Raw genomic sequence first — 27,332 nt, 5'->3', positions numbered from 1 at the left:
TTTTAGATGGATCAAGTGCACTTTAATTCAGTGCTTTTTCAAATGCCCAATTAGGAGGCACTTGAATTAGTTCTAGTTGTGGCCATTTGCTTCTGGTACTTCCCCTACCCAGAAGGGTTTTTAAAAATTCCTCATGGCAGGGGATTAGCATATGTGCAATTATCTAATGGTTCCAGGAATTAGCATGATTGCTGTGTGCCTGTTTTAGGATGTGCAGAGCATGAATGATGCCTCCCAGGCACAGGGAGTGCAAGTAGCTGCTGTGACACAGAACTGAAGGGCAGCTGATTGCAGAGCTCTTAGTTTGCATACAGGAAGGTTTGAAATACCTCTGGGCTACAGTAAAGTGCAATTTTGTGATTGTTGGTTTCAAAATTTTATTGTTTATACTGACATGTGCTGGACCACTGTGGAATACTGATTTAATGGACTTTTCTTTGTCATCCTTTAACTGTGTAAGGATGCATAGGTTAGTTAGAGCATAAACAACATTGGGGGCTACTGATTTTGATCTACTTACTCTAATCCACTGTCTCCTTTTTGAAAAAAAAAAAAAGTATTTAATGAATAGGACAAAACCAGTAATTGAGTCTTCATTCTTAGAATCTTAAAGGGCTTTTCTTGCCAGATTTTTATAATATTTAGTATATATGATTCTCCCATAAAGGTTCTGAGTTACCTGGAGTAATCCTTACAGTGCTGCTGTCATAGACACATAAAACTGTTGGACAGGTTATTTATTTTAAGAGGAACTGCAGTTCCTCAAACCTCTTAATTTGACTGATCTATATATATTCTATATATATTCTTTGTTTTAATTCTATATATATTCTTTGTTTTAATTTCCTTTCCTTTCACATTTTAGTGCTACTGTTGGTTGAAGCTTTAGCCTTTTGCTGAGACGCCCTGAGGCAGATCTCTACGGTAGGTTACTGTAACTCATTTTTAAGAACTAGTGTTTGTAACAGTGAAGAGGCAGAACATCCCTTGGAAAGAACTGTAGAAAGAATTTGAAGCATGTGTTCACCTGCATCTTGTTTATGCAGTAAAGTACAGCAAGTTTTAGTGAGATAAAAGTTTTGTCTTTCTTTATGGGTAATGTTAATTATGTAGTCAATCGGTGGCTCTACACAGAGTAATTGCAATGCAGAACACACAATTTAAGATGCTGTTCACATTGCATTTTTGATAGATGGTTTTACATTAAATAATTGGTATAAAGATACTCTGATAAAGCATATAAACATATATGCAAGGAACACGTTCCTCTGATTTGCTGCTGTATGCTTAAAATAATTGAATTTTGAAGTCAGGAGATCTGTATTTCTTAATTTTTTTGTTCCAGGCACAATACTACCTTTTATAGTTTAGCTCACTTGAAACATCATCTAAAAATACTTTTATGTGAGGAAGATGCTGGGAAGAGCTAAGCATTAAAGATGTGCTTAAAGGGCAAACATATATATATAGGATTGAAAAAAGACCAGCAGAATGATATTTAGAAATAACTGTCTTGAAGTAATTTTATGAGCAGGTGTCCTAGAAGTCAAATTAATATTTTCTTTGCAGTGGATTAAAAAAAATAAAATAGAATTCTTAACTTGTTTTTTGACAATATAACTTACTGATAGATTTTTATATATAGAAACAACCTGCAAATAGTTGTCTGACTTGTTATACCAGTGTGTCACTAATCCAATAGAGTATCATAAAGTTTGTATAAATAGATGATTCATTTCTCATACAGAAAACTATGCTTCCATTCTCATGTATGCAGATACCTCAGATTTATTAAATATTAGCTTTATTAGATATTAGATATTAGATTTATTAAATATTAGTGGTTTTGACTGATGTAAGCCCCAGTAAAATGAGTGTTGTAATCATTAGAGTTTTATCAACCTAATCTTACTTGTTTAGTTCAGAATGCTCTAATTCCTTCCTGCATGCTAAATAGTGAATATGAGAATCATGGAGTGATTTAGGTTGAAAAAGATGTCGAAGGTCATCAAGTCTAATATCTGACTAATACCATCTTGTGAACTAGACAATAGCACTAAGTGCCACAATGAGATGCTTCTTGAACATCTCTGAGGGTGGTGACACCACCACCTCACTGGGCATTCCATTCCAATGCTTATCAACACTTTCCATGAAGAAATTCTGCCTGATGTCCAACCTGAACTTCCCCTGGCACAGCTTGAGATTATGTTCTCTTGTCCTGTCACTTGTTGCTTGGAAGGAGGCCAACCCCCACCTGGCTACAGCCTCCTTTCAGGGAGCTGTACAGAGCAGTAAGGTCATCCCTGAGCCTCCTTTTCTCCAGGCTTAACACCCCCCCACTCCCTCAGCCATTCAACATATGACTTATTCTTTAGACCCTTCACCAGCTCTGTTGCCCTTCTCTGGACATGCTCCAGCACCTCAATGTCCTTCCTGAACTGAGGAGGCCAGAAGTGGACACAAGATTCAATGTGTGGCCTCACCAGTGTCCAGTGCAGTGGGAGAATCACAGCCCTTGTCCTGCTGGTCACTTTTGTTTTGCTACAAGCCAGGATACCTTTGGACTTCTTGGCCATCTGGACACACACACTGGCTCGTGTTCAGCCAGCTGTTAACCAGCACTCCCAAGTCCTTTTCCACTGAGCAGATTTTCAGCCAGTCATTCCCAAGCCTGTGGTGCTGCATGGGGTTATTGTGACCCAAGTGCAGGGTGCAGTACCTCACAGAACTGGCCTTGGCCCACTGATCCAGCCTGACTCCTCTGCAGAGCCTTCCTACCCTCCAAAATAGATACAGCTATCACTCAGGAAGTGATAGCTGTATCAGTACTAGTAGAAGATAAAGCTTACACTCAAGATTTTGTGTGATTTTTCAAATACAGAATGACTCAAGAGGTTTCTGGTACTTAGCTTGTCAGCACATCAGCTGGACAAGTTTTCTAGCTGTATTGCATGTAAAACTGAAAAGAGAAGTCAGAATTTTGATTTGGAGGTAGAATTGTTAGAGAAGCTGTTTTTTGAGGATTTTTTTTTCAGCTGCAGTGATGAAATTAGGCTGTAAAACAGTCTTAGCTTTTGTACCTTGTATGAAATGTCTACTTCCTGTGATCTGTTTTCTTAAGAACTGAAGGGTTACCTTGAGATTTAAAAAAAATATATTTATGTGCTTGTAGCCCAAGATCACTAGCAATTGTGTTACTACTAGCCCTATCAGTGAGAAGGAGGATCCATTTGTCCTAATTTCTTTGTCAGCTTCTTGCAGCATTTTCTGCTTTTAGGAATAGCATTATGGCAAAAAGGTTAGCTGTTCAGGAATAGACTTCATTTGCAAGTTTCTTGTGGCTGTTTTGTGTTAATTTGGGCCCTGAGATATCTAAAAATGATAAGTTTTTGGTCTATTGCCATTAGCAGTTCACAGCAGTTCAATGACAACAATAATTTCCATCAGAACAGGTTTGAGACTTGTGACTAAAGACAATGATGCCAAACCCACTTCATTAGTCTGTCTTTAAGTTGGGTATTTCTGCTTATGGGACTGGATGCACCTATACTTGGGAACGTGTCATTGTAATGCTCTGCAAGGTTATCTGGGCAAGCCAATACTGTCCTCTGACTTTGCAGCACAGAGAGGATTGCTACAGTCTAGCAATTCCCAACTGCACTGCTACATCATTCTGATAATGGATCTGTTAATTTCCAGGTAGAATGTCATGTTTGCAGTTTCTCTTGGAAAACAGACCACAACTCAGTTGTTTGATGTCTACCACTTATCTTCATTAGGATCATTACTGACTGGAGTTCAAAGAAATTCTGATCTATAAAACTGCAAGACAAGACTAGTCCTTGACTTAGATTTTTGCTTTGATAATTACAGCTCAAGCAGAAAGACTTGACATATTCTTAGTTGACCTAATCATACTCTTGAGCAGCCTAGACATGGGAGAGGATCCCTTATGACTGTATATCACTGCAGTTCAGATGTACGTTATATATAGTAATTTTAAGTCTTTTCCTGTCCAGATATACTTTTTAAAGCCTGTCTTCTGCAATTATGAAAGCTATTTCAAAAAGAAGGATGGCAGAGCTATCATCTGCACACATTCTGATGTGCTTTGCCTCCCTTTATGGTAACATACATGGAGGGCAGGTTGATAGCTTGAGAAAAGCGAAGGTTTTAATTAAATATGACCAATGTGGAGCACAGCTACTTTAACTAATTAAACAACTAAATCTCTTTTTATGTGTTGTAACTTACTGGCAGTTGGGGTTTATCCTACCATAGCCTGAACAATATAGTCTGTCCATGTTAAATTAATCCAGAATTCCAAATGTTCAAGTAATCCAGTCAGATATCTAGAAAATTTTACATTTGGTTTGCCTACTAGACATGTTGTAGAATGGTATTTCAAGAGGTAATGCACTAGTGCACGCATAATTTATTTTCACCATCCTGAAAATATGGCAGTTTGCCAGACTGTATTACATCAAATTGTCAAGAAGAGGTTGCTTGTTTACCTGGCAGTGACTGATCCTTGAGGATGTTTATCATCTTTAGAAACCCTACCATCCACCTCTCAAACCTTGGGAACTTTTCAGCTAACTGAAAACTAACTTTTCAGCTTTTAGACTTGAGGAGAATTGGGTGGAGCTGGCATAATTCTTCCTTTCAGGCATTTGGGATGATGAGGATTTGTGCAGGATGAGCAGAGCCCTAGCAGATAGTGTTGTTTGAAAGACTCCTGACTTCACACATGTGAAGCATGTGTGCCCTCTGCAAATTCTGTGAGGTGTGCAGTGTAGCAAGAGACGTATCTCTTGTTTATTTACTAAAGTTTCACTACCTTAAATACTGCTTTGGGTAAATAAGACATAACTTTTTCTGAAAATCAGTGTAACTATTTGCAGTAAAATGTATTGGTTTTATGGAGAAACATATTTTTTGAGTAAAATAGCAAAATTATTTCTGGAAATGTATTAGTATTATAGACCTCTTCAACCTATTGTACAAATACAGATTCTTAATAATCTCAGAACTACTTAGAAAAATGCCTTGCATTATTTTTCATCTTGGATTTTTCAAAACTGGAAATGTTAAAGATTAAAGGACTGTCTTGTGTTTTGTGAAGTTTTGCTCTTTATTTGGATTTTGAGTGTCCTCCACTTAAATGCATGTTCTTGTAACAAGTTGTCTTTTATCTAATATGGACACTGTTGTTGCCTCTCAAATGAGCATTTGCATTTCAGAGAAGGGAATCTGCTTTTTTAGTCTTCCTTTCTCTATGCTAAAGGATGCTTTTTGCACAGCACTTCTTTCTTAATTTGCTCTTTTCCTGCATTAGATGCCTAGTGGGAGAGTTGGTGACATGGAGGAGGAGAGGAAGTAACAGAATTTATGTGTTCATGTGACAAAGTACTTGAGATGTACAAGAAGTGTGAGTACACACACAGACTAAGAGGAAAAAGCTGACCACATTTTTAAGTTGACTCGATCCTATCCTTTTAGCAGTGATTTTGGAAATACTGCCTTAACAAAAGAAATGGGTACTTTCAAGGACTTAATAATGAGGAGTTTCAGATAAGCTGAAGCAAGAAAATTTTGACTGGTTGAAAATTGGTCTCAATTCAAGTTTAAATTCTGTTGAGTTTCATGTAAACCCTTTGTACTTGCTGTTGCAGCATCAGTGGGAGTTAGAGCATCATTTTGTCAGCAGAGAATTGTTTTTCTGAAAGCTGTCATTAAGGAGGCATGTACTGGTCTGCACTGGATTCTGTGGGAAAGGCACTGACTGTTAATGAGCTCGGTCTGGCAGCCAGGAAAGCAATAGGGAATGGAAAATACCAGTATAAAAAGAAAACCAGGAAAAAAGGGGCAGACTGCTTTTAAGAGGTATGGTTTCTACACCTAAAAACTATTGGTTTAAAAACTGTTTTAGTACCAGACCTTCACTGTTTTCCCCTCAAGGACAATGAATTAAATTTTATGAAAGTCATGGGAACAAAAAGATACTCAAAGAAGAAATCACATTTAGGTGTTTGGGAGGTGCATGAGGATTTCTATGAATCTGACATGCTTCTTAAAATGTGGATGTTTGGGTGTTTCTTTTACAGGTAATTTATATGTACTTCAGTCTTCAAAAAGTTCATCACTGAGATAGCAAAATTAAGATGAGACAACATGTGAATTGTAACCTAGTGTACTACAAGGAGCCTGAGGAAAATACTCTCAGACCCCACAATATTTTCCTTCTCCTATTTTCAGTTTGTTCTGTCTTTTCCATGTTTTTTCCCTTTTTGCCTCTAAAAGACCATTCATTTTAATGAAAAATCTTATGAATACTGTGAAAGGAACAGGGCTCAGTTGGGTTAAGTATAGTGTCATGTTCAGATATGAATGCATATGTTGGTAATGAGTTGACCAGAGAGAAGCAGGTGCCTTTCCTTCTGCCTTATTCTCTTTGGTGTATCATGCACTTCTAAGATAAATTAATCCAGAGGGATACTTGGTCTAGATTGTGGGTTTACTGGGGAGAAGGCAAACCTGAAACTAAAGAGGCTTGAGAGTTTCCAGGGTGGGCTGCTTGTGGAAAGATGTGGAAGTTTTAGTCCTTGAGTCAAGGACGATTGTACTGTAGATGTTTACTTCCCTAAGAGTTGTTGGAAATGATCAACTCTATCCTTAAAGTGTATAATTATGGAGATTTTATATATATATATATTTATATATATATAAATTAATCTGGTGCTCAGACCTTCTTGGGCTTACAAATGCATGCTATGCCAGTGTGGGATTCATAACTGATAACCAAGTTGCTTCTGTAGGTTTGTGATATCTGCTGGTGTTAGTGGACATTGTCCGGTGGACAGTGATGGAGGTACTTAAGGAGAAAATGTAAAGATGCTTTCAGTTATACTTCTTTTTTTAATAGATATTATTAAATAGAAAGAACAGTTCTCCCAATTTCTCAGTTATTACTTGACTTCAAAGTGTTTATCCTTATTATTAAAATATTTTTTTAGTAGTTGTTTTTATTTCAGATTTACTAAAGCAAGATAACCTGTTACCTGCCTAAATGGCTTTTCCAATTCTGTCATGGTTATCGTTTCAGCATTTTGTTACAAAGGTTTGGTAGAGGAGTATATAATACGATGTGTTTTTCTTATTAATGGAATTATTAATAATATCTACATTATAAGATACTAGCATTCATATGGGCTTTTAGATTTCATTTAAAGCTTGTGAAGTTTTATTGTTAGCAATTCAAACTACTGTGGCTTCTTTGAGGTATATCCCATTTTTCATTTGATTCCTCAGGTGTTTTCAGAAACCTGATCTTGTTTTTTATGTGCAGATTTTGAAATTAATTTTTATATCTGTGTGGAAAAAACAAGGGTGTGCCAGTAATAACACTATAATCTTGGTACATAATAAATTGTAAAATTTGCATTTGTAACCTCAAATCATCATTTTTGACAAGCTAACACTTTTTGTGATCAGTTAGAGAGTTAATGCATTGTGACAATCCTATTGTTTGTTTTTTAATCCATTTTAATGATGATTTCTGTTGCTGGTTTCTAGTGTAACAAATGGCGGCACAGTGTGTGACGAAGGTGGAGCTGACTATTGCCTGCACTAATCTTTTGGATAAAGATGTTGGCTCCAAGTCAGACCCCCTGTGTGTGCTTCTCCAGAACACAAGTGGTCAGCATTGGTATGAGGTACAGCCTGATGCTTCTCACAAATCTGCTAAAAAAAAATCTGACTTGTTGGACCTTTTTAAACACTACAGCATATGGTTTCATTAAAATATTTTAATTTTGTACCAGCATTTTTGAATGTTTTTTTGTTAGATTATATCTCTAATAGTGTAGTGGGTTTGGATTTTTCCTTTAATTAAAAACCAAGCTATGTCAAACCACAACAAATAGTTACATGGACAGCACACTAATAATCATTTGCTATTAAATGCTTACAAGTGTCTGATTTTTAGCACTGTTCCCCAGCCATGTATGAACCAACAGAAGAAGCCTTCCAAGTGCTTAAATGTGCTTTTATAAATACAGTACTGCAAAACTAGGGTCTTATCCTAGATTTGACAATACAGGATTTTATGTTGGTCTTGCCTCTGCAGGAATAAGTCCCACCTTAGAGGGAGTGATGAAAAATAGATGAAGTATCCCTAGCTTAGAGCAGTGGGTTTTGAAATATAATGTGTATATATAATGTTTTGTAATATAACTTATATTTGATGAAAGGTTTATAGGAAGATGCTCCTTTGTACTTCTAGAACTTTTGAGTATATTTAATAATAGGGTATTTGATTTGCTTGCTTGTTTAGTTTGTGAAATGCTGGATAAAGTGGTATCTTTCTAATTTCAGGTTGATCGCACAGAAAGAGTTAAGAATTCCTTGAACCCAAGGTTTTCCAAGAAATTCTTAATTGACTATTATTTTGAGCTTGTTCAGAAACTTAAGTTTGGAATATATGACATTGATAACAAAACCTATGATCTGAGTGATGATGACTTCTTAGGAGAATTAGAATGTACGCTGGGACAGGTAAGCATGCAGATGATTTTCCTTAGAATTAAGCTACTGAAAATCATTAGCCACTTTTCTTGAATTTATCACTATGTTCTTGTGTAGTTGGAGTACTCTTAATTTGAATAGGATGCTCTTAATTTGTTTTTTCAAGCCTTATCAGTTTATATGCATTTTATTTGCAAAAAGGTCTTGAGATGATGCCCTGAAATGTGCTCTTGGATGGTGACTGTTGGATTGCTATCTAAAAGTAAGGGGGCTGTCAATGAGCACAAAGTTGTAGTAATTGCTATTTATTGACTCTAATACTCAAATTCCTGTTTTTATGCTCCCAAAAAAGAGAATCAGTGTAGAAAAATGTATGAGTGCTCACAAGGGCCATGTTATCCTTGTAGTCTGCTTTCCAGTCAATGCAAGCAATGGTCCTAGCTCTACCAGCTGTAGATTTGCTTCTATTTCCCACTCATATTTTGCTATTGGGCAGCTTCTTTTTAACTCATTCTTTTGAATAGATCCTTCAAAGGCACTTCTCAGAAGGGTTGTCTTGGGATTTTTCCTGCCCTGTGTCTTTATCCTTATAATGCACTTAAAATAAAGAGATGTTGTGACCTGAAATTCAATGTCAATTAATAATTTATTCTTAAGGTAAAGAAGGTGTAGACAAACTTCTGAGGAAGCATTGCCTGAATAGGGCAAAATAAAATCAGCTGGAAACTCTGCAGGGGAAGGCTGATGATTTTTTTGAGTGACAGACATTGTGTTTATAAATCTATTTGCTGAATCCATTTATGAAATATGCCTTGAATGCATTTTAAAGGTATGTATGGGGAACTTAAAAAACAATTTGAAATTGGAACCTAAGGTATTATCTTTGTCCATGAATGTATGCCATGTTGCTAGAAAACATTGTAATTCTTATTACTCCTGTAGCTCTGCATATGTTCATCTTCATGTGTGTTTTAGAATTTTTAAGTGAATAAAGTATTACCTATTTATTTATAGAAGATTATGGTAAGTAAATGTAATGCTGTCATCTTTACAAAAAAGGAAAATTACTAAAATGAAAATACTTCACTAACTCATTTAGTTCCTTTGAAAATCTATTAAGTTGTGCTAATAATGTTTGATACTCAAATTTTGCCTTGGCAGATAGTTTCTAGCAAGACTCTAACAAAACCATTAGTACTTAAAAATGGCAAACCTGCTGGAAGAGGAAGCATTACGGTAAGAGAATTAAGAAATAAATGTCTTCAGAGTTCATCCTTAATTGTTTCTGGATTTTATTTTTGTTAGTGGCTTGAATGCAGTGAGTCTGTTCTATAGAGCTATAAAGCATATTGTTTTCATCCACTAATTTATCTTCGTCATTCAATAGCAGCCCACCTTCTGTATTTTAAGTCCCATTGCATGCATCATTAGGGCATCCAATGGGCTGGTGTTCAGGGCATTTCTTTGTCACTACCATCATTTATGGTAAATAGATGGCATGGAATCCCAATGTCAAATCTAATTGTTCCTCCCATCCCCCTCCTCCTCCCTGCTTCATTTTTTAATGCTTCATTTGTGAGAAAACATGGGGGCTTTTTTAATGGACATGTCATGAGAAAACTGCATAGTTCCTGGATGAAAACTAAGTGTTTTGTTTGCCTACCTAGATTACAGCAGAAGAAGTAAAGGATAACAGGGTGGTTGTATTGGAATTAGAAGCAAGGAAACTGGACAGTAAGGTATTTAAGTAATTGCTGTTTCTTTGATAAAGTAGTAAGACTCTTGTCAAAGCAGGAAACAAATATTTCAATATTTATTCTCATTTTTGCTCATAAAATAAAATCATTAAGATTTTACTTACACTAAAAAATAAATTGAAGTAAGATTGCTGCAGAGTAACTTCATTGACTGTTTTGAAATTAATTGTTATGTATTTCTAAGATAAATGCATTTCAGGGGTACTCTGTGAGCAATGTGTTCCCATATAAATGTAAGGGAGTTTTGGTATAGCCATTGGTTTCAATGGCTATATAAATGGTTGCTCATTACCTCTCTGAAGTAAATGGTGAAAAGTGTACTTGGTGTGTATGAATTTGTTATGTTGACTGTAGGACTAGCTAGAGAGAGACTTTAAAAAATAAAATTAGAGAAATAATAGAAAAATGCTTTTATTTTTACCTTTTGATTTCATGATTTTTTTTTAACTGGATAAAACCTATCTATCCACTGTAGTACTTATAGGTATAAGTATTTTGCTTGAACTGATAGCAAAATTTGCTACAGGTATTTGATATGTGGATATTTTACTTCTAATTTGAAGGGCATTCCCCACTTTCTTTTCCTCTTTCACAGGTGGTAATATAATAAGATTTGCATTTCATCATCTAAAGCTTTTGTTCCCTGAATTTACTCTTTGTTAATCTAAGTGTGTGGTAACTGGGATTTAATGGTATTCGCACTACAGGCTGTTCTGAGTTAATTGCATGTTACTTAAATACAGGATTTTTTTGGAAAGTCAGATCCTTATCTGGAATTCCACAAACAGACTGGAGATGGAAACTGGGTGATGGTTCACAGAACAGAGGTAGGATATTTTCAGTTAACAACAAAGAGGTTAATGTTATGTAATTTCCAGTGTGTCGCAGCACTAGATATAAAATGCCTTACAAAAAGAATTGACTGGTCTAGAGTTGAAGACTAGTTAGAAATTGCATAATCTCTTCCACTGATTTTTCTGGGACATCTGCCTTATTCTTTTTATGCTGATTGTGATACATGCCATTCTGTTTGGAAAGAAAACACTTTTTTTTCCCTCTAGGAGAGGGAAAAAATTTCCCCTCTAGGAGATTTCAGCAATCTAGGAGAAAACAAATATTTTGAAAAAAACCTTTCATACTCACACAGACATTTGCTCAGTTCTATCGAGTGCTGGGGTAGGATTTGGGCATTATTCCTGACTCTGCTGTTCTTAGGAAAGTGTCACCTGGCCGTACCCTTTACTGGTGAAAGTAATGGTACTAAATGCTTGCTTGCATAGCAAGGGCAAGCCAAGGAGAATGCAGAGTGAGGGAAAATGAGATTGAGCAGCAGCAGCCTTTCACTCAGGAGGAGGTGTAGGGGTCCTGTGCCAGCAGCTGACAGGCTAAGAGTAGTTTCAAAATGTCTCATGGTAGTGGCAGCTTAGGGGCCCAATAGAGCTGAGGTGCTGTGCCCACAGGAAGTGGTGACTGTATTAATTTTGAAGTATGGATGTTGAAGAACTTTTTTTCATACTTAGAACTTCTCTCATGAGATGGTTCTTCTGCTTAAGGTGCATCTTTTCTATGATGATTTCAGTCATCAACTTCAGTAATAAATCCAGAATTTGTTGTTTCAGCCTAGAAATGTCTTTATGTTACAGGTTCAAAAAACCTTTTTTTTTTCCCAACTACTGTTTTTATTGATTTCATTTTCAAGAGAGATTTCTTTCTCAGCACTCTTACAGTGTTGAAAGTATTACTATTGTTAGGTGTTATTAATTAAGTAGTACATGTTATGTGTATTTTCTTTTACTTTTTTAAGATCATTATTTGGTGTATCAGGTATATTTACGGATAACAGTTGACAAATTTTGAAGATCTTTCAGTATTATTCATAAATAACACTTTAATGTTCAGCTTGAGAGGTCTTTTATCCTCGTGCACTGTTTTTGCTTTACTACACCATGAATTTCTTGAGGGCATATTTCCATAAATGACATTTCATGATAAATAATATGTGGGAATGAATAGTAATTTCTGGAGTGCTGATGTATTCAGAAATTCCAGTGTAATATTTTTCGACATGTTTTTGGTAATGCATGCCTTTATATGTATGTGTATGTATGTATGTGTGCTTATTAAAAGAAAGCAACCAGGATCTTACTTCTGTAACAATAAATTTAATTTTTTGCAATGCAGTAGCTGAAGGATAAAGTAGGTGGTAGTGAAGTATGGTAAAATATGGTGCTGAAAGAGACTATCTCTTTTTGGACAATGGCATGTTAAGAGTTGTTTGATTTATATCCCATGTATTAGGATTTGGAGTGCATTAGCTTCAGCATTAGGCAATTCTTTCTTGCATACAAAAATCCTGGTTTGAAGGTATGATCCATTATGATGACTGCTTTCTGCTTTTGTGAACAATGGTGTTTTACCTTTTTATTCCCAACAGGTTATTAAAAACAACCTGAATCCTGTTTGGAGGCCCTTTAAAATCTCTCTCAATTCTCTGTGTTACAGTGACATGGATAAGTCAATCAAGGTAATGTATATTAAATGTGTGAATAAATTAAAGCATTAGAAGTTTAAATATGTAACAAGGGGAAGATGTGTTATTCTAGTTACTGTGGGTTTTTTGTTTCAAATTTAATTGAAAGTATTAGGTTTCTTATTTGAAAGGCACAGATACACATGCATGTTTTAGGAGAAAAAAGGAAAACACTGTACATTTGTAATGCATTGTGTGGTAGAAGTTGGTCTTTGAAAGTCTGGGGGACTAGTTGAACATGAGTATCTTTGAAATGTCCAGTGTAGTTTTTTATTTTTTATTGTACAGTTCTAGAGTGGCATCAGCCAATACTGGTGGTATAGATACTGTGCAGTGAAAGATGCATGTTAAAGACTAGAATATGCTTTGTTCTATGTGATGCATCTTGTAATACTTTGTTACTGGTGCAACAGGTAACATCAATGAAATTTTTAATATACTGCCTGATAAAATAAATTACACTTAATATACTAGCTAACAGATGTGAGTCAGATACAACCAGTTTTTGCAACTTTTTCTCATAATATAAAACTGAATTTTCTCTCAGAAAATTCAGTTGACCAAACCTGTGAAGTAATAGTTCTACCAGGGCTTTAATGTTTTGTGTTTTCAAATTTTATCTTGAATGAATTGTGTTTAACTTCTGAATATTTTTCTTCAGGAATTCCTTTTAGGGGTGGAACTGAAGCTAAACAGACAATCAAAATGCCATTTATAAGCTATTATGATCATGCTAGAAACCTGGTATTTTAGCATTTGAAAAAGAAACCTGAAAACCCGAATGCAGCAAACTGCTATATTTGAGCATGATTTGCATGTAATGGTCATTAGTCATATGACTTGAGGCAGTCCTGGAAAATCCTTATCAGCCACGGGGATCTGGGTGTTACCAGCACCTGGATGGGTTTAAGTACATATTTATAGAGGAGACGAATGTACAACTTTACAAGCCCAGAACCTTCTTCCCTTACCGCTTCTATTTTTTTCTATCTCATTCCTTTCTAATTCTCTTTTCCCCAAAACAGCTGTGATAGCTCTTACATCTCCATATGCTATAAGTATAATTCTCCTTTTCAGTAAAAAGCCATACTAAAACTATAGACCATTGTCTATAGCTAAATGTATCTCTGAACAGTTATTCTCAGCTCTGTCATAATTTTAATAAAGTTTGTTCTTTGAAATCTTACCTCAGAAGTGTAGGTTTATATCCAGAGGAAGTAGACTTTAGTTGGAATAGTTATAGACTTGCAGACAGGCAGTTTGATTATGCCTTAACTAAGAAATGCAGAACCTATCACTTCAAACATTAAAATGTAGGCAGGATTATATTATGGAATGTTATTGAAGGACTAAACAATGCCTTTAACACTTTTATATGCACACGGTTGCATGTGTAATGGGCTGTTTGGCATAGTAAGTAAAACCAGCAATTTTTCTATGAGTGGCTTTTCACCTCTTTAATGGCTTAGTTTGTGTATGCCCAGCAGTGCACAAACCAAGTTGATCCTTTATCTTCTGGATTCATTATGTTCCATGTGAGTGTATTTGCAGTCAGTGAAGTTTTTCTGTGTCTCAAATGTGAGCCTTTCATCTGGAGCAGGCATGCCTAATTCTGCTGGGAAAAATATGTTAAATCACATTGTTCCCTACTGCTATTGCATGTCCAAGAGGACATATATGGAGAAAAAGGAAATGCTTCTCTCTTGTCTGAAATAAATACTAAAAATTGGCTTAAGCGGGTCAAACATGGCAAGCAAAACAAATTTTTATGTCTTTGAAATAAAAAGGAAATACATCTACTAACTGTGCTAACAGCTATGAGAACTATTGTGTTAGGAAATATGTTCAGTTTTAAATTTCAGCTACTGAAGCACTTGGCTGATTATTTTAGTGGCATAATTTATGGAATTCAGAACAATTTACATAGCATCTGCCATGAACATAAATTAGCCTCTTGGTTCTTCTTTGGCTGCTTGCATAATTTAAGGTGATTTTCAGTGCATGTGCATGCATATTTTTGTTTATTAGTGAATTCAAAATGTTGTAGTAGTGCAAACTGCAAGATAGAGGTATGTTCTGTGCAGTAGAACTCCCAATCTACACATCATATTTTGCACTTCAATATTCCTGTTTGTTTTCAGAAACTTAATTTCTTTCAGAAGCTTGAGTGCATGTTGAAGTTGATTGTTTTTATTTTTTATTTCTAACTTAAGTGCTCGAGTAATCAGATAAATTGACTCTTGAATATAAGATACAATATTTTTAGACTTGAAAGATGGACATGCAAATAGCTGTTCAGCCTAAGCCGTACATAATCTGAATGTTTTTCTTGAAGCTTGCATTTTGATTCCAAGAAATGTGGGATACCTACTTGACTCTTGATTTATTATTGCTTCTATTTATCATTATCATTATTAAGTGATTTTAGTATGTTTTTATGTGGTTTGATTAAGTTAGCTATCATGTCTGTTTTGCTGAACTGAAATAAAATATCAGAAGTGGATTAAAATAAGCTTTTGTAGATAAATAGCCAGTTTTTTATATAGAAAGGTAGTTTGGTCATGTTTTCAAAGAGGAAAAAAAACTGTTTTTCACTCCTGCCATCTTTGGTAGATTGGCTGGTTAAAAGAGTGCACTGATTAAATAATAAAGCTTATCATTAAATTCTCACTATAGGAAAAAGAGATTTTTAGTTGATTCAGATCCATGAAGTGTAGCTCATAGTTTAACAGATCCACTGTTTAAATTTGCTAATTTTAAAAAACAAAAAATCAAATATTCTTTCTAACTTTAGGACTGAACTTTCATATGCTTATGAATTCTGTGTTATTTTGAGGATTAATGAAGTAATATAAAAGTGTTGCTAAAACTCTTGTGATTTCTTACATAACTGGTTTACTAAACTTTTAGCTGGATGCTCAGATTCATGATGAATGTAAAAAACCCTACATTGTTTTCCTACTCTTCCCAACACCCCCTGATTCTCAAAACATAGTTCAATTTAATTTATGTTACTTGCTCATGTAACATGTGACACTACTTAGTATTCTCATCTCTCACTTGAGTAGAAGATTAAGTTTGAGTGTATTGGCTTCTACCCAGTTTTAATCTGTTTTAAGTGCAACCCTATGCAGTTCTAAGACTTCAGTGTAAGAAAAACTCTATGATATAAAAGACAGTAATGTTTGGGATGTTCAGGTTTGCCATTTCAGTGTTCATTGTTTTTGTAGGGCCATTTCTGTTACTAACACTATGTAATGCTGCATTTTAGGTTGAGTGCTATGACTATGATAGTGATGGCTCTCATGATCTCATAGGAAGTTTTCAAACAACAATGTCAAAACTGAAGGAAGCATCTCGGTCATCACCTGTAAGTGTTACACAGTCTAAGCTGCCTGTGTGTTCTTGATAAGCTGTTTTATTCATATTTCAGCAAAACCTAGGTCACCTGGCCACAGGTGACCTCCAAGTTGGGCTAGGCTACACCTTGACATTGCTATTGCAGTTGAGGCTGAAACAGCATTTACATTGTACACCCATTTTCCTAGGATTAATGTCTTGGTTACAGTTATTATTACTTCGCCCTGCCATCAGCACAAAAAAACTTCACTAATCATAAAGAAACAGAAATAGAAAAACCCTGGATTGTCAAAAGACAGAATGCAGCACAAATTTAACTACAGGTAAAAGAATAAAGCTTGTAGTATTTTTTTTCAAATGTTATTTAATCCTTTATTTTAAAATGTGTCACTTATTAACGATTATGTATACTTCAGTGAATATGAGAAAATTCAGTATTTAGGCCACTGCACAAAAATGCAGCTATATGGTAATATCAGGTAAGTGATATTACCCTTCCTGATCTTATGAACTATAATAGTTTTGAAAGCTTTTAATAGCCAGGGGTACATGTAGAAGACAAAAGTTAGCATAGCAAACATAACATAAAAGTATTTGCTTCATGGATATCTGTGTTATCAAGATGTTTTACCATATTTTCCTTTAGTCCTGTAAAACGTCCAGAACTATTTCTGCATTAAAAATACTGGGATCTACATACAAGAGTGCATACTTGTACTTTTCTAATATTTTGTTGTATTTGCACTAAATAACAATAATAATTTCAGCCACAGCTTCTGGAAACACCTAGGCTTTGTTTGAATTGCTATGTCTTTACAAAAAAAAAAAAAAAAAACCAACTTGTTAGCAGGATCCTCAGAGGGAGAATGGTACAGAATTTCTTTCTCTTTTTGAAATACAGTTGTCAAAACAAATATGTTTGTAGACTTCTGGGTAAAAAAGGATTTCTGTTTTGAGAATGTGTTTTTTTTCTTGTGATATTGGGCAGACTGGTTTTAATTTTACTGGATTATGAAATGAACTTCGTTTTTAATATAAGCCCAAAGTATCTGTCCTGAAAAAAATGATTATTAAACTTGTTGCATAAATGATACTATAATATTTTTGTTGGCTTTGTTTGCATTCATGCAGGTTGAATTTGAGTGCATCAATGAAAAGAAAAGACAGAAGAAAAAGAACTATAAAAACTCTGGCATTGTGAGCGTTAAGCATTGTGAGGTCAGTAATATATTCTGGTATGGTTCTGTTTTGAAGTGTTAAAGCATAACAACTCTCATTTAGTATATCTTCATCCTCAAACTGTAAGAAACTTTTAACATGTCTGAAAGTTTCAGACACAGTAAATATTTATGGGATTCTGATTCATATAAGAAGACAAATTGAGATCTGAATCACATACCTGTATTCCCTGTCCCTTCACTTTATCTTGAAGAAAAAGGTTGCTTACCAGTTTAAGTCATTTCTGAACCACTGCATTTCCCAGCTCACTGTTTTAGGGCAAAGTAAAAAACTCTGTCATAATGTGTTATTTTATAAATGAAAGTTGTTTTGGAACTCCTTTGGTGTCTGTCTGTAGTTTTGTTAAAGGCCTGATTCTGATGCACTGACTGTATGGTGGCATATGTTGCAAATATCCTGGTTTCAGTGGGTGGGTGAGATAGCTCTAGGGCAAAACTAATGCTTTTAGTGGGTAAAGACAACATACTTGGAACCTTAGAAGTTGCTACAATAATATTAACTGGGTTTTTTTTACATAAGAAAACCAAAATTTCTGTCTTTTATTTTTAGATCATTGTAGAATGCACATTCCTTGATTACATCATGGGTGGGTGTCAGCTGAATTTCACTGTAAGTTAAATCATTTATGCAAATACTTTTTGAGTTTTTGGAGCAAATTAAAGTAAATAATTAATTGCCTATGTGCTTTATTTGATTATTGTATTTTTTTTTTTTTGTCGGTCGACTTCATTTTTGTTCTGTAGCATTGAGCTGGAAGATATTTTGCCAGAGTGCTTCTAGTCTGTTCAGAAAACAAATGCTTTACTCTTGGCAAACGGTTCTGAACCTCTGGTTATGTTCATTAGGAACTAGCTAAATTGTGTGGATGGAGACCAATGAGAAGTTTACTGTTCTTTCAAAGCAACACACAGAGGTCATCATATGGGTTAGAACCATTAAGTTATGTAATTTGTGAACAGAATGCAGCACAAGTAGCAGCAGGATGTCTTCACCTTAGTAACATGCTTCATCACCAAAGCAAAGAAGTCAGAGAAAAAGCTCTCTAGGCTTCTGTGGAGACTGACTAGTTGTACTTCTGAGAAGAAAGGTGTGTGTGTGTGGCAAGATACAGAATGAAATTAATTTACCAGATTTTGAAGAGCTGCTGTGAATAGTAAACACAGTGAAAACCTGACAGCATGCCCAGAAAAGCTGTAGATGCCCCATCTCTGGAAATGTTCAAGGCCAAGTTGGATGGGGCTTTCAACAACCTCATCATGTTAAAGCTGTGGAGGTTGGAGCTAGGTGATCTTTAAGGCCTCTTCTAAGCCAACCATTCAGATTCAGATGAAAGTAATTTCAGCCCTTCTGGAGAGATGCAGAGTTTTTGAGGGTTTTGTAGTGACATTGTTTTAAGAGTGTTAATATTCCAAGGAACCTGCATCCAAGTACTGTGCCTGTTATATTTGTAGATGTCCTGTTTACTACTATTTCATGGTTTTCACTTTGGCTTTGCTGGAGATAAGCATAATTTAACCTTTAAGAGCAATCAGATATAAATGCTGCATTTGACAGGTGGGGATAGACTTTACAGGCTCCAATGGAGACCCTCGCTCTCCAGACTCTCTGCATTACCTCAGCCCTAATGGAGTTAATGAGTACCTAACAGCCATTTGGTCTGTCGGGATGGTCATTCAGGATTATGATACGTAAGTGTTAGATTTTTATTTGGTTCCTTTTTTTAGATATGGCACTTGTGGTAGCTTTTTAAACCAGTGTTGAATATGCCTGCAGATATACTGGAATAAAACATCTGAGCTAAGTTATGGAACTAAGAAATAATAATCACTGCGCCATCATATAATTGCAAGTATAGGTTTGTGTTTACTGCATACAAGCAGGGCTTTTCATAATTGATGAAAAGAGCAGCATTGATTTAAATATATGCTTGCATTCTTGATGGCTCGGTGTTAAAAACTAGTTTTGGTCCCAGAAATAATTACAGGAGGAACTTCCATTTAATTTTGCCTCTTAAGTAGCATTTTTAGTGATGAATAGCAGCATTGATAACTAAACTTACTGAACTACAGCAGATTTTAACAGAAGACACTGACTTTGTTTTCTTTAAAATTGCTTCTTCAGAGATAAGATGTTTCCAGCCTTTGGATTTGGTGCACAAATTCCTCCTTCCTTTCAGGTAATTAAATGTGTAAATGCAGTACCTAAGACAGCTGAAAGCATTTGCTTCAGGAGGAGATTGTATATGCAGTCCTAACTATGTTTTCTGTGTTTTCACAGGTATCTCATGAGTTCCCAATAAATTTTAATCCTTCAAACCCATTCTGTAATGGTAAGTCTGAGAAAGTAACATTAGACCTAGAAAGTAAAATGCTTAAGTTGAAATCATGAAGACACTTGAAAAGTGAACTGAAGCATGCTGTTCTAATTAAATAATTAGTTTAGTCCTGTAGGAAGAAAAATTTTACAACCAATTTCTTACTTAGGAGTAATGGCATTGCATCTGTCTTCTGTGATGGTTTGTTAAAGACGTGGTTTAAACAGCCAGGGCACAGGGCTAGGAAGAATTCTCTTGTGTTGTCAAGACACTCTATGCTACTTCACTGCTGGTGTGGAGTTGTCTGGTTTAAGTGTGGTGCTGCTAATGCCTGTTCAATATGGCCTCTCTGATCAGACTACCAACCACCACAAGCTGCCAGGTGAAGAAAACTGCTGTAGTTCAGTTTCACACTCTTGAGCATAGAGCATTTGGCCTTTCTGCTCACACAAGGCAAATCATATTATATATGTGCCTTAAGCATTGGTCAAACTCAAAGCTTCCATTGCTCGTGAATAATTTTTTTTTCCAAGATTGTTAGTTTTAAATCTTTGCATCATCACCTCAAATAACTGATTTATACAGCTTTAGGAAAATTGGGTGCTTCAAAATATCCTAAATCTAATATTAAAAAAAAAAAAAAATCTATGTCTGTTCTCTAGGGATCCAAGGCATTGTTGATGCATATCGAGCCTGTCTTCCTCAAGTGAAGTTATATGGGCCAACAAATTTTTCTCCAATTATAAATCATGTGGCAAGATTTGCTGCTGCAGCTACTCAGCAGCAAACAGCATCTGTAAGTTCTTTATGGTACTCTCTGTGTTTCTTTACTTTTTTTATTTTCTTTCTTGTTTATAAATGCTTTTTTCTCATTTTACCTTGTTAGGGTATTAATTTGACAGTTGGCCCTTTACCTTGTGAATAAATATTTGTAACACTTAAAACAAGAGAAAAACTAGTTGGTTTTTGCAGATTGTACATAACAGTCCTCTTCATCAATTAACTAAACAAACTCTTCAGATTTGAAATAGAAACTTGGAAGTACACAACACCTTTATGCTATCTGCTGTTGAAAGCTCTTGCAGTGCTATACAGTTGCTAACCTATAATTTAGGGCTCTATAGCTGAGGGTGATTTAACCTCAGCTGGGAAAAAAAATTCAACTAGTCCTTGTTCCAAATCAGATAGCTTGGAGAGAGGATTAACTAAGGTAATGAAGAAGTGGATGGTATAGCTCTTGACCCTAGGTACCAATAAGTACAGATAATTAACTGTACTATAAAGGTATAGGTGCTGTATGGGCTATGCCCTCCTCTGTATTAAAGTTTTATATCATGAAATTCTGAAGACCAAGTATTGAGTATTCAGTCATGCCAATAATGCGTGGAAATTCCTAAATCACTGATGACAGCAAATACTGGTGTCTTTGATGTCAGCTATTTTTGCATGTAAATATATCTGTAGAAACCAATTTGAAAATGAGATATGGATTTCCATATGCCATGAGGCCGGTAAGGTTTTGCCTTGGTAGTCTTTCACTAGTAGCTATAAAAAAAAAAAAATATGTATGTATAAATATATGTATATGTATGTATGTATGTGTGTATGTCAATAGCTTAGGAAAGGAGCAACTTCTTGTTGGTTTTGTTTTTGTTTGGGTTTTTTAACTTTTATTTCATGTAGTATGCCTAACGAGCGATTTATTTTTCCTGCTTGAAAGGATGTATTGAAGACATTTTGCTACCTTGACATTTAATATATATCATAGTAATTGTGGGTTCACTTTTGATTCTGATGCTGGTTTTTTTTCCAGTATGGAGAAAGTATGAGAAGAGAGAAATAAATCTGATGTGATGTGCTATCCTGCACTTGCTTATAGCTTACTGTGGTCATAACTGCTTTATAGGTGTTCTTGCTGGAATGGAGGAACAGACTAGCAGAAAGCAGGGAGAAAAGGTGGTACCTAAACAGATAAGATAAGGGAAGAGCAATTTTTTGAAGGCAGATGGGAAGGAAAGTAGTGAAGAGAGACTTCTTAGAATACTGGGAGTATCTTTGAGACTTGAATTTATGCTATTCAGTAATCATCTGAAATGAAATGAGAGAAGACAGGACTTAGTACTTCTAGCTCATTTTTGCTGCTTCAATCCAGAACAGAAACTAAGATGCCAACTTTTAGAAGCCCCGACAGAATAATGGAAGCAACTTAGGTGGTATGTAATTAAGTTACTGATGTACTACAAAGTAGTCGCAGACACCTTGGTAATTAATTTCATGAAGCTGCTAGAAAACGTGATTAAAGGAATTTGAAAAGGGCTGTGTGTTTCAACACTAAAAGGTGTCTTTAGGATTTTCCAGATACAATGAATAAAAGGAAGGGTAGTGTTTCATAAAGGTGTTGATGGACCAGAAAGGAAAAAAATACAAGTTTTAGAAGTTACCTTTCCAAAACCTCAGTAAATTGCCTTCTATCCCAGAACAAATAATGGGAAAATAGGTTAACTATTGGTTTGTCTGGGGATTTTGGAGGAAAGAAGGGTGATAGTACTGGAGTTTTGGATGGAGGCTGTTTATTGATGACTTCCTTTAAAAGATTGTGTTGTCCTTACAAGCTTTTTCCAACTGTACAGATGAAGCCTGACTACAAATTAGATGTTTGATTGTAAAGTTCAGTGAGCACACTGAGCATGCCAAAATGACAACCTGTATGCAGGTTTTCCTAAGTGTAAATAGCAAAATGTTTTCTATTTCTTTGTCATAACACAGTGTTTATTGATTTGACAGCAATACTTTATACTTCTGATCATAACGGATGGTGTGATAACAGACCTTGATCAAACTCGAACTGCCATAGTTAATGCTTCAAAGTTGCCCATGTCCATTATCATTGTTGGTGTGGGAGGAGCAGACTTTGATGCCATGGAGTTTCTTGATGGCGACGATGGAGTTCTTAGGTCCTCGTCAGGAGAGCCAGCTGTCAGAGACATTGTCCAATTTGTGCCATTCAGGAAGTTCCAAAATGTAAGTAATCTTACTGCTATGCTTAATAAATATTCTAGAGGTATGCTATGCTTGCTAGGATGTGTATGTCTAGTCCTAAGCTTTTGTGTGGTGTATTCAATATGTACTCTTAAGACAAGTTTTTATCAAATGTTAAAAAAACCTCCAAATCCCTCAGTTTCTAGTTCCAGCACTGCATTTCTGGCTAGTTGCTGCAGCTGAATGACCTTTGTAAAACTCTCTCAGACTTGATTAAACAAATAGATGGGGGGTTTTATTGGTGAGGAAAAACTTACTATGGCTTTTTTCTTAGGTAATTTTTCTTTTTATTGTGGATGCCTATTTATGAATGAGGATTAGTCTCATGATTTAGTACAGTATTAAAATTCAAGGCTAAGTTATAATCAGGGAGGTCAAAATCAGTGAAACTCTCTGTGCCCAAAGTAGTGGTGATAGTTTTCATTTTCATAAAAGTAAATACAAAAAAAGGGTTATGAAAGAATGAAGTCCTGATTTTTTTAATTTATGTAAAGTCCAGTAAAGTATGTGTAGGCTAATGGAAGTCAACTTTTCAGCGTCACAATGTTGAAAAGAGTTGACTTAAATAAAAACCACCGAAATTTCCTCAGGATGGGCAAATAAGATCAATATTTTTATTTCCATCCTAATATATTCTAATTTTGTTTCATGTCTCAGTATTAATTTGTTAATAATACTCCTTACAACTTCTTATTTTGCTTTTATATTTTTACTTTTCATACAAATTCCTTGTTTAAACTTAGAGTAACTTAATGCAAACTGAAATGAGAGAGTAAAATCAATACAGAATATGCTTATTGAGTAATGCACTTAGATGTAGATTAACTAGGGTCAATGCTCAGTATAATATTATATATACAAATGCTTTTCTGTTTCTAAAAAAAGAGATTTTTTTTCTTCTAGATACTTAGACTTACAGTAGGAACAGTATCTGCAGAAGAGCTGCTCCATAGAAATACAGTTACTGTGGATAAGACTTGGTGCAAAAGAGTGCAGATGATTTAGACAAATCCCTCAAGGGTCTTCTTAAGCAGATAGTGGAAGTATGTTTACATGGCTGAAGTCTGATATCTGCACTGTGTATTACATGTGATAAAAGGTATCTTCAGACAAGGCAGCCCTGCACTCAGCTCCTGTTACTTCAGGGGCACAAGACAGCTATCTGATTCATGGTAACAGGAATGAGAAGGTAAATCTGGCAGGGAAACTTCCATCTGTCTGCCACACAAGGGCACTGTGTAAAGTCCTCTGTAAAATTTTTTGTCAGAGTTTAATTTGACCTTCTAGAGGAGGTGCTTATTACTTGCCTTAGAATCTTCATTAGCAGTTGGTGGAAACTGAAGCTTGGTGTTCTTTTTTTATAAGTCTCCCAAAGAAGCTCTGGCTCAGTGTGTCCTGGCAGAAGTCCCTCAGCAAGTGGTGAACTACTTCAGCACCTACAAACTTCAGCCTCCTAAGAATCCTGCTGCAAAATGAATGGGCTGAGCAGAGGAAAGACTTGTGCTTGCTTTACTTACTGTATCTGCAGAATCTGGTTCTCAATATACTTATGTATACGTGTACACATGCCTCTGTATCATAATGTCTGTTAGCTTTTGCCTACAAATCACTTTGCCAAGTGTGCCTTTTAAGGGCCAGAATTGTAATGGTATTTAGGTTTGATGTTGATTTGAGACATAGTGCTTACATGGATGCATTTGATTTTTAAAAGAGTGGAAAAAAGAGTTTCTATTAAGCCACCATAACAAAGTTTTGATGTAGGTGTTTCATATTCAGACAAGTGCCACAGAGTGTAAAGGCCCTCCTTGCACAGCTGCTTCTTGTTTGCCACTACAGTGCCTTTGGGCAATGCCTGGGATTCAGGGCTTTGTGAATATAAGCCAAAGAAGTCATTAAAGTATATATTCTTTTATAGTATGCCTTCTCTTAAGGTAGTGTGGGAATAACTAGGTTGAATCAAGGTAAGCCTCTAACATCTCAGAATAGTGCTACTGGCCTATGAGACTAATACTGTAAAGGCTGTAAGATGTGTTCCAATGTGCAGTGTACTAGAAAACAGAAATTCCAGATTTATTTTGGTAGGGGTTTTGTTTTGAGGTTCCATCCCCCTCATAAAACAGTCATGACTATTGATCTTTAAAGGGCTTTTTGTGAAGTAGGAATTTGGTTTTTAGTTTAAAAGTTTTCTCTGATTTAGAACTGCATATTATGAGGTAAATTAAGTTCTTCAAATTGCTACTTGTATTTACTTTTGTTATATTTTGAATCATGGTACTTTTCCAGGAGCCCACTAATGAAAAGTGCTTGCAAAAAAAACTATATTCCGTCTTTCTCTCCCTTTAGGAAGACATAAGAAAGTAAAGTCTATGAAGCCCTAATCCTATAATCATACTGCATTTCTTTGGGGCAAAAAAAATTCTGATTTATTTATGGGGGTTGAGTTTTCCCTTCATGTTTTATACCAAGTGTAAATCATGTTTGCTTAGTGGACAAATGAAGGTTTTTTGACCCCCAGCTGCATACTGCTTGCTGAGGATCTCTTCCAATCCTGTCACTGTGTGTAACTTAAGTGGATGGAAAGGTCACATTTATCACTTCTGAAATGCCAATCTTGAACATTAATTTTTCAGTTTCACCTTTGGAGTGGTTTAGAGTTAGACATCCAACTTATCTCATGTGGATGATCTGGCTGTAGTATGTAAGAACAGAATGGGCTAATGCTAAATTTAGCACACTTGGACACGCAAGATTTCACCAGGTCATAGTGTATTTGACTTTTAGATACTGGAGCTGCTTTGTATGCTTTTGGGTGTTGTTTTTGTTGTTGTTGTGGTTTTTGTTTTTGTTTTTTGTTTGTTGTTGGGGGGTTTCTAGGGGTGGTTTATTTGGGTTTTTTTTTTTTTTTTACATGTGTAATCCTGTTGAGAGTCTGAATTCACATGAACATTGACGGATGAAGGATATATCTATTGAGATTATTTTACACAAGACATACCAAATGCTTTGTAGACAATTGACAATTATCAATCAATCATACATGGATATATTATCTCAATTTTTCTCGGTGGAAGGGGATCCTAAATACTATCAAGTAGTGTAACATTAAGGAAGAGAGTTTGTTTTATGTTAAGCCAAGCTCTTTCTTTTTTTAAAATGTAATTCATATATTTATGTAAAAAAAAATCTGTAATAATCTTTTTATCAGTGTAGTGAAAATCTGTTACTACTTTATGTATAAATTACAATGAAGTGTTATATCATATATACAACTCAAAATACTGAAATCAAGGAAGTTACTATAATAAACCTAAATCACACTGCTGCAAATTAAGAGTGTATGATTTTGGAAGAGTAAACTGTTTCACAGCTACCTGCTTCATGTACAGAGAGAACTGGATGCAGTATTAATGCTTTATCTGCATTAATTGTAGTGGATGTATGCTACTGATAGGAGTACAGGTTACTACTGAAGTTCCTCTGAGCTGTCTGCCAAAAATATAATGCTGCACCTGAGTTGTGTGTTCCATGGCAGCTTAAAGCAGAATTGTAAGTGCATTTAAATATGTTATTATGTATTATTATACTAAGTATCTGCTGCATGTAAAAGAAAACATGTTGTTTTGTCTGTATTCTATACATAAATTCTGAGTTCCTACAGTAGAGGTTTTATTATCTCTTATTAGAGAATTGCTCCCATATTCCTCAAGCTTAGGGAGTTAAATAGCATATCAGCAGCACCTCATTCCCAGTGTGTCCTATTCTTTGAAAATTAAATATTTCAGACAGGACCGTGGCAAGAACTGGTATGACTTAGAGGTGTACAGCTAATGCCTGTTGAAAACTTCCAGGGTAGGCTGGTGATATTCTGAATGAAGAAATGTAGCAGATTGTGAGTCAAGGGGAAGGGGAGTTACTGTGCTGTTTGCCATTTTTTGTTTATTTTAATGTGTAAAAAATGCACTAATAGCTCACGGGTGCAAAGCAAAATATTGTCCAAGTTTTGTAATGTGAATGTGCTCATAGGTCACTGGCACCACCTTGTGATAAAAGTCATGTATGGCAGTCTTTGTCATCAGACACTTTTTGCTGTGTATTGGTCATAATATATACATGTGTACAAAAGAGAGCTCACCTGTAACCAAAATTTTTTACTTTTATATGTATTTCAGTTCTGACGAAGTTAACTGATTTACAGTTCCTGTGCATTAAAATTATCATTTCAGTATACTGTTCTGTGGTGCTTTTGTATTCAGCTTATAATGCTAATGATAATAATATTCAGCTTATAATGCTAATGCTGTGTAATGCTAAATGCTGCTTTTGTGATTACTATGGTGAGTATGCCACAGATTTATAACAAGTATAAAAGGGAGAGGAAAAATGCCTTTCTACTTAGTGGTAATGACTCTGCAGTTTATTCTTCATAAAGCACCTTAAACAGGCTTCTAGCAAGAAGATATTCTGAAGTTGGACAGTTTTAACTATGACTGTTTCATGCTCTGTGTCATTAAGGGTTCTCCCATGCATACAGTTATTATCAGGTTTTCCAAAATTTTTTTCCCAG

At 35.4% G+C, this 27,332-nt stretch overlaps 1 protein-coding gene across 2 annotated transcripts in view; it reads left to right on the top strand.

Moving 5' to 3' along the window:
* Nucleotides 1–26,993, top strand: part of CPNE3 (copine 3) — a 28,800-nt gene extending 1,807 nt beyond the window's left edge. The window contains exons 2-17 of one of the 2 annotated variants that reach the window (XM_077782983.1): nucleotides 866–924; nucleotides 7,579–7,718; nucleotides 8,380–8,559; nucleotides 9,691–9,765; nucleotides 10,197–10,268; nucleotides 11,030–11,113; nucleotides 12,721–12,810; nucleotides 16,088–16,186; nucleotides 17,308–17,394; nucleotides 17,965–18,024; nucleotides 18,970–19,103; nucleotides 19,537–19,591; nucleotides 19,693–19,744; nucleotides 20,392–20,525; nucleotides 22,514–22,750; nucleotides 24,134–26,993. In XM_077782983.1, the coding sequence (XP_077639109.1) occupies nucleotides 7,587–7,718; nucleotides 8,380–8,559; nucleotides 9,691–9,765; nucleotides 10,197–10,268; nucleotides 11,030–11,113; nucleotides 12,721–12,810; nucleotides 16,088–16,186; nucleotides 17,308–17,394; nucleotides 17,965–18,024; nucleotides 18,970–19,103; nucleotides 19,537–19,591; nucleotides 19,693–19,744; nucleotides 20,392–20,525; nucleotides 22,514–22,750; nucleotides 24,134–24,244 (1,602 nt within the window). In that variant the 5' untranslated portion in view covers nucleotides 866–924; nucleotides 7,579–7,586 and the 3' untranslated portion in view covers nucleotides 24,245–26,993. Of the gene's footprint in view, nucleotides 1–865; nucleotides 925–7,578; nucleotides 7,719–8,379; nucleotides 8,560–9,690; nucleotides 9,766–10,196; nucleotides 10,269–11,029; nucleotides 11,114–12,720; nucleotides 12,811–16,087; nucleotides 16,187–17,307; nucleotides 17,395–17,964; nucleotides 18,025–18,969; nucleotides 19,104–19,536; nucleotides 19,592–19,692; nucleotides 19,745–20,391; nucleotides 20,526–22,513; nucleotides 22,751–24,133 lie in introns of those variants that run through there. The other variant, XM_021543179.3, reaches the window with a different exon arrangement.
* The last annotated feature ends 339 nt before the right edge of the window (nucleotides 26,994–27,332 follow it).

This window comes from Lonchura striata, chromosome 1 (assembly GCF_046129695.1).
Source record: "Lonchura striata isolate bLonStr1 chromosome 1, bLonStr1.mat, whole genome shotgun sequence".
NCBI lineage: Eukaryota > Metazoa > Chordata > Aves > Passeriformes > Estrildidae > Lonchura > Lonchura striata.
This window is presented reverse-complemented; position numbering and strand designations above follow the sequence as displayed.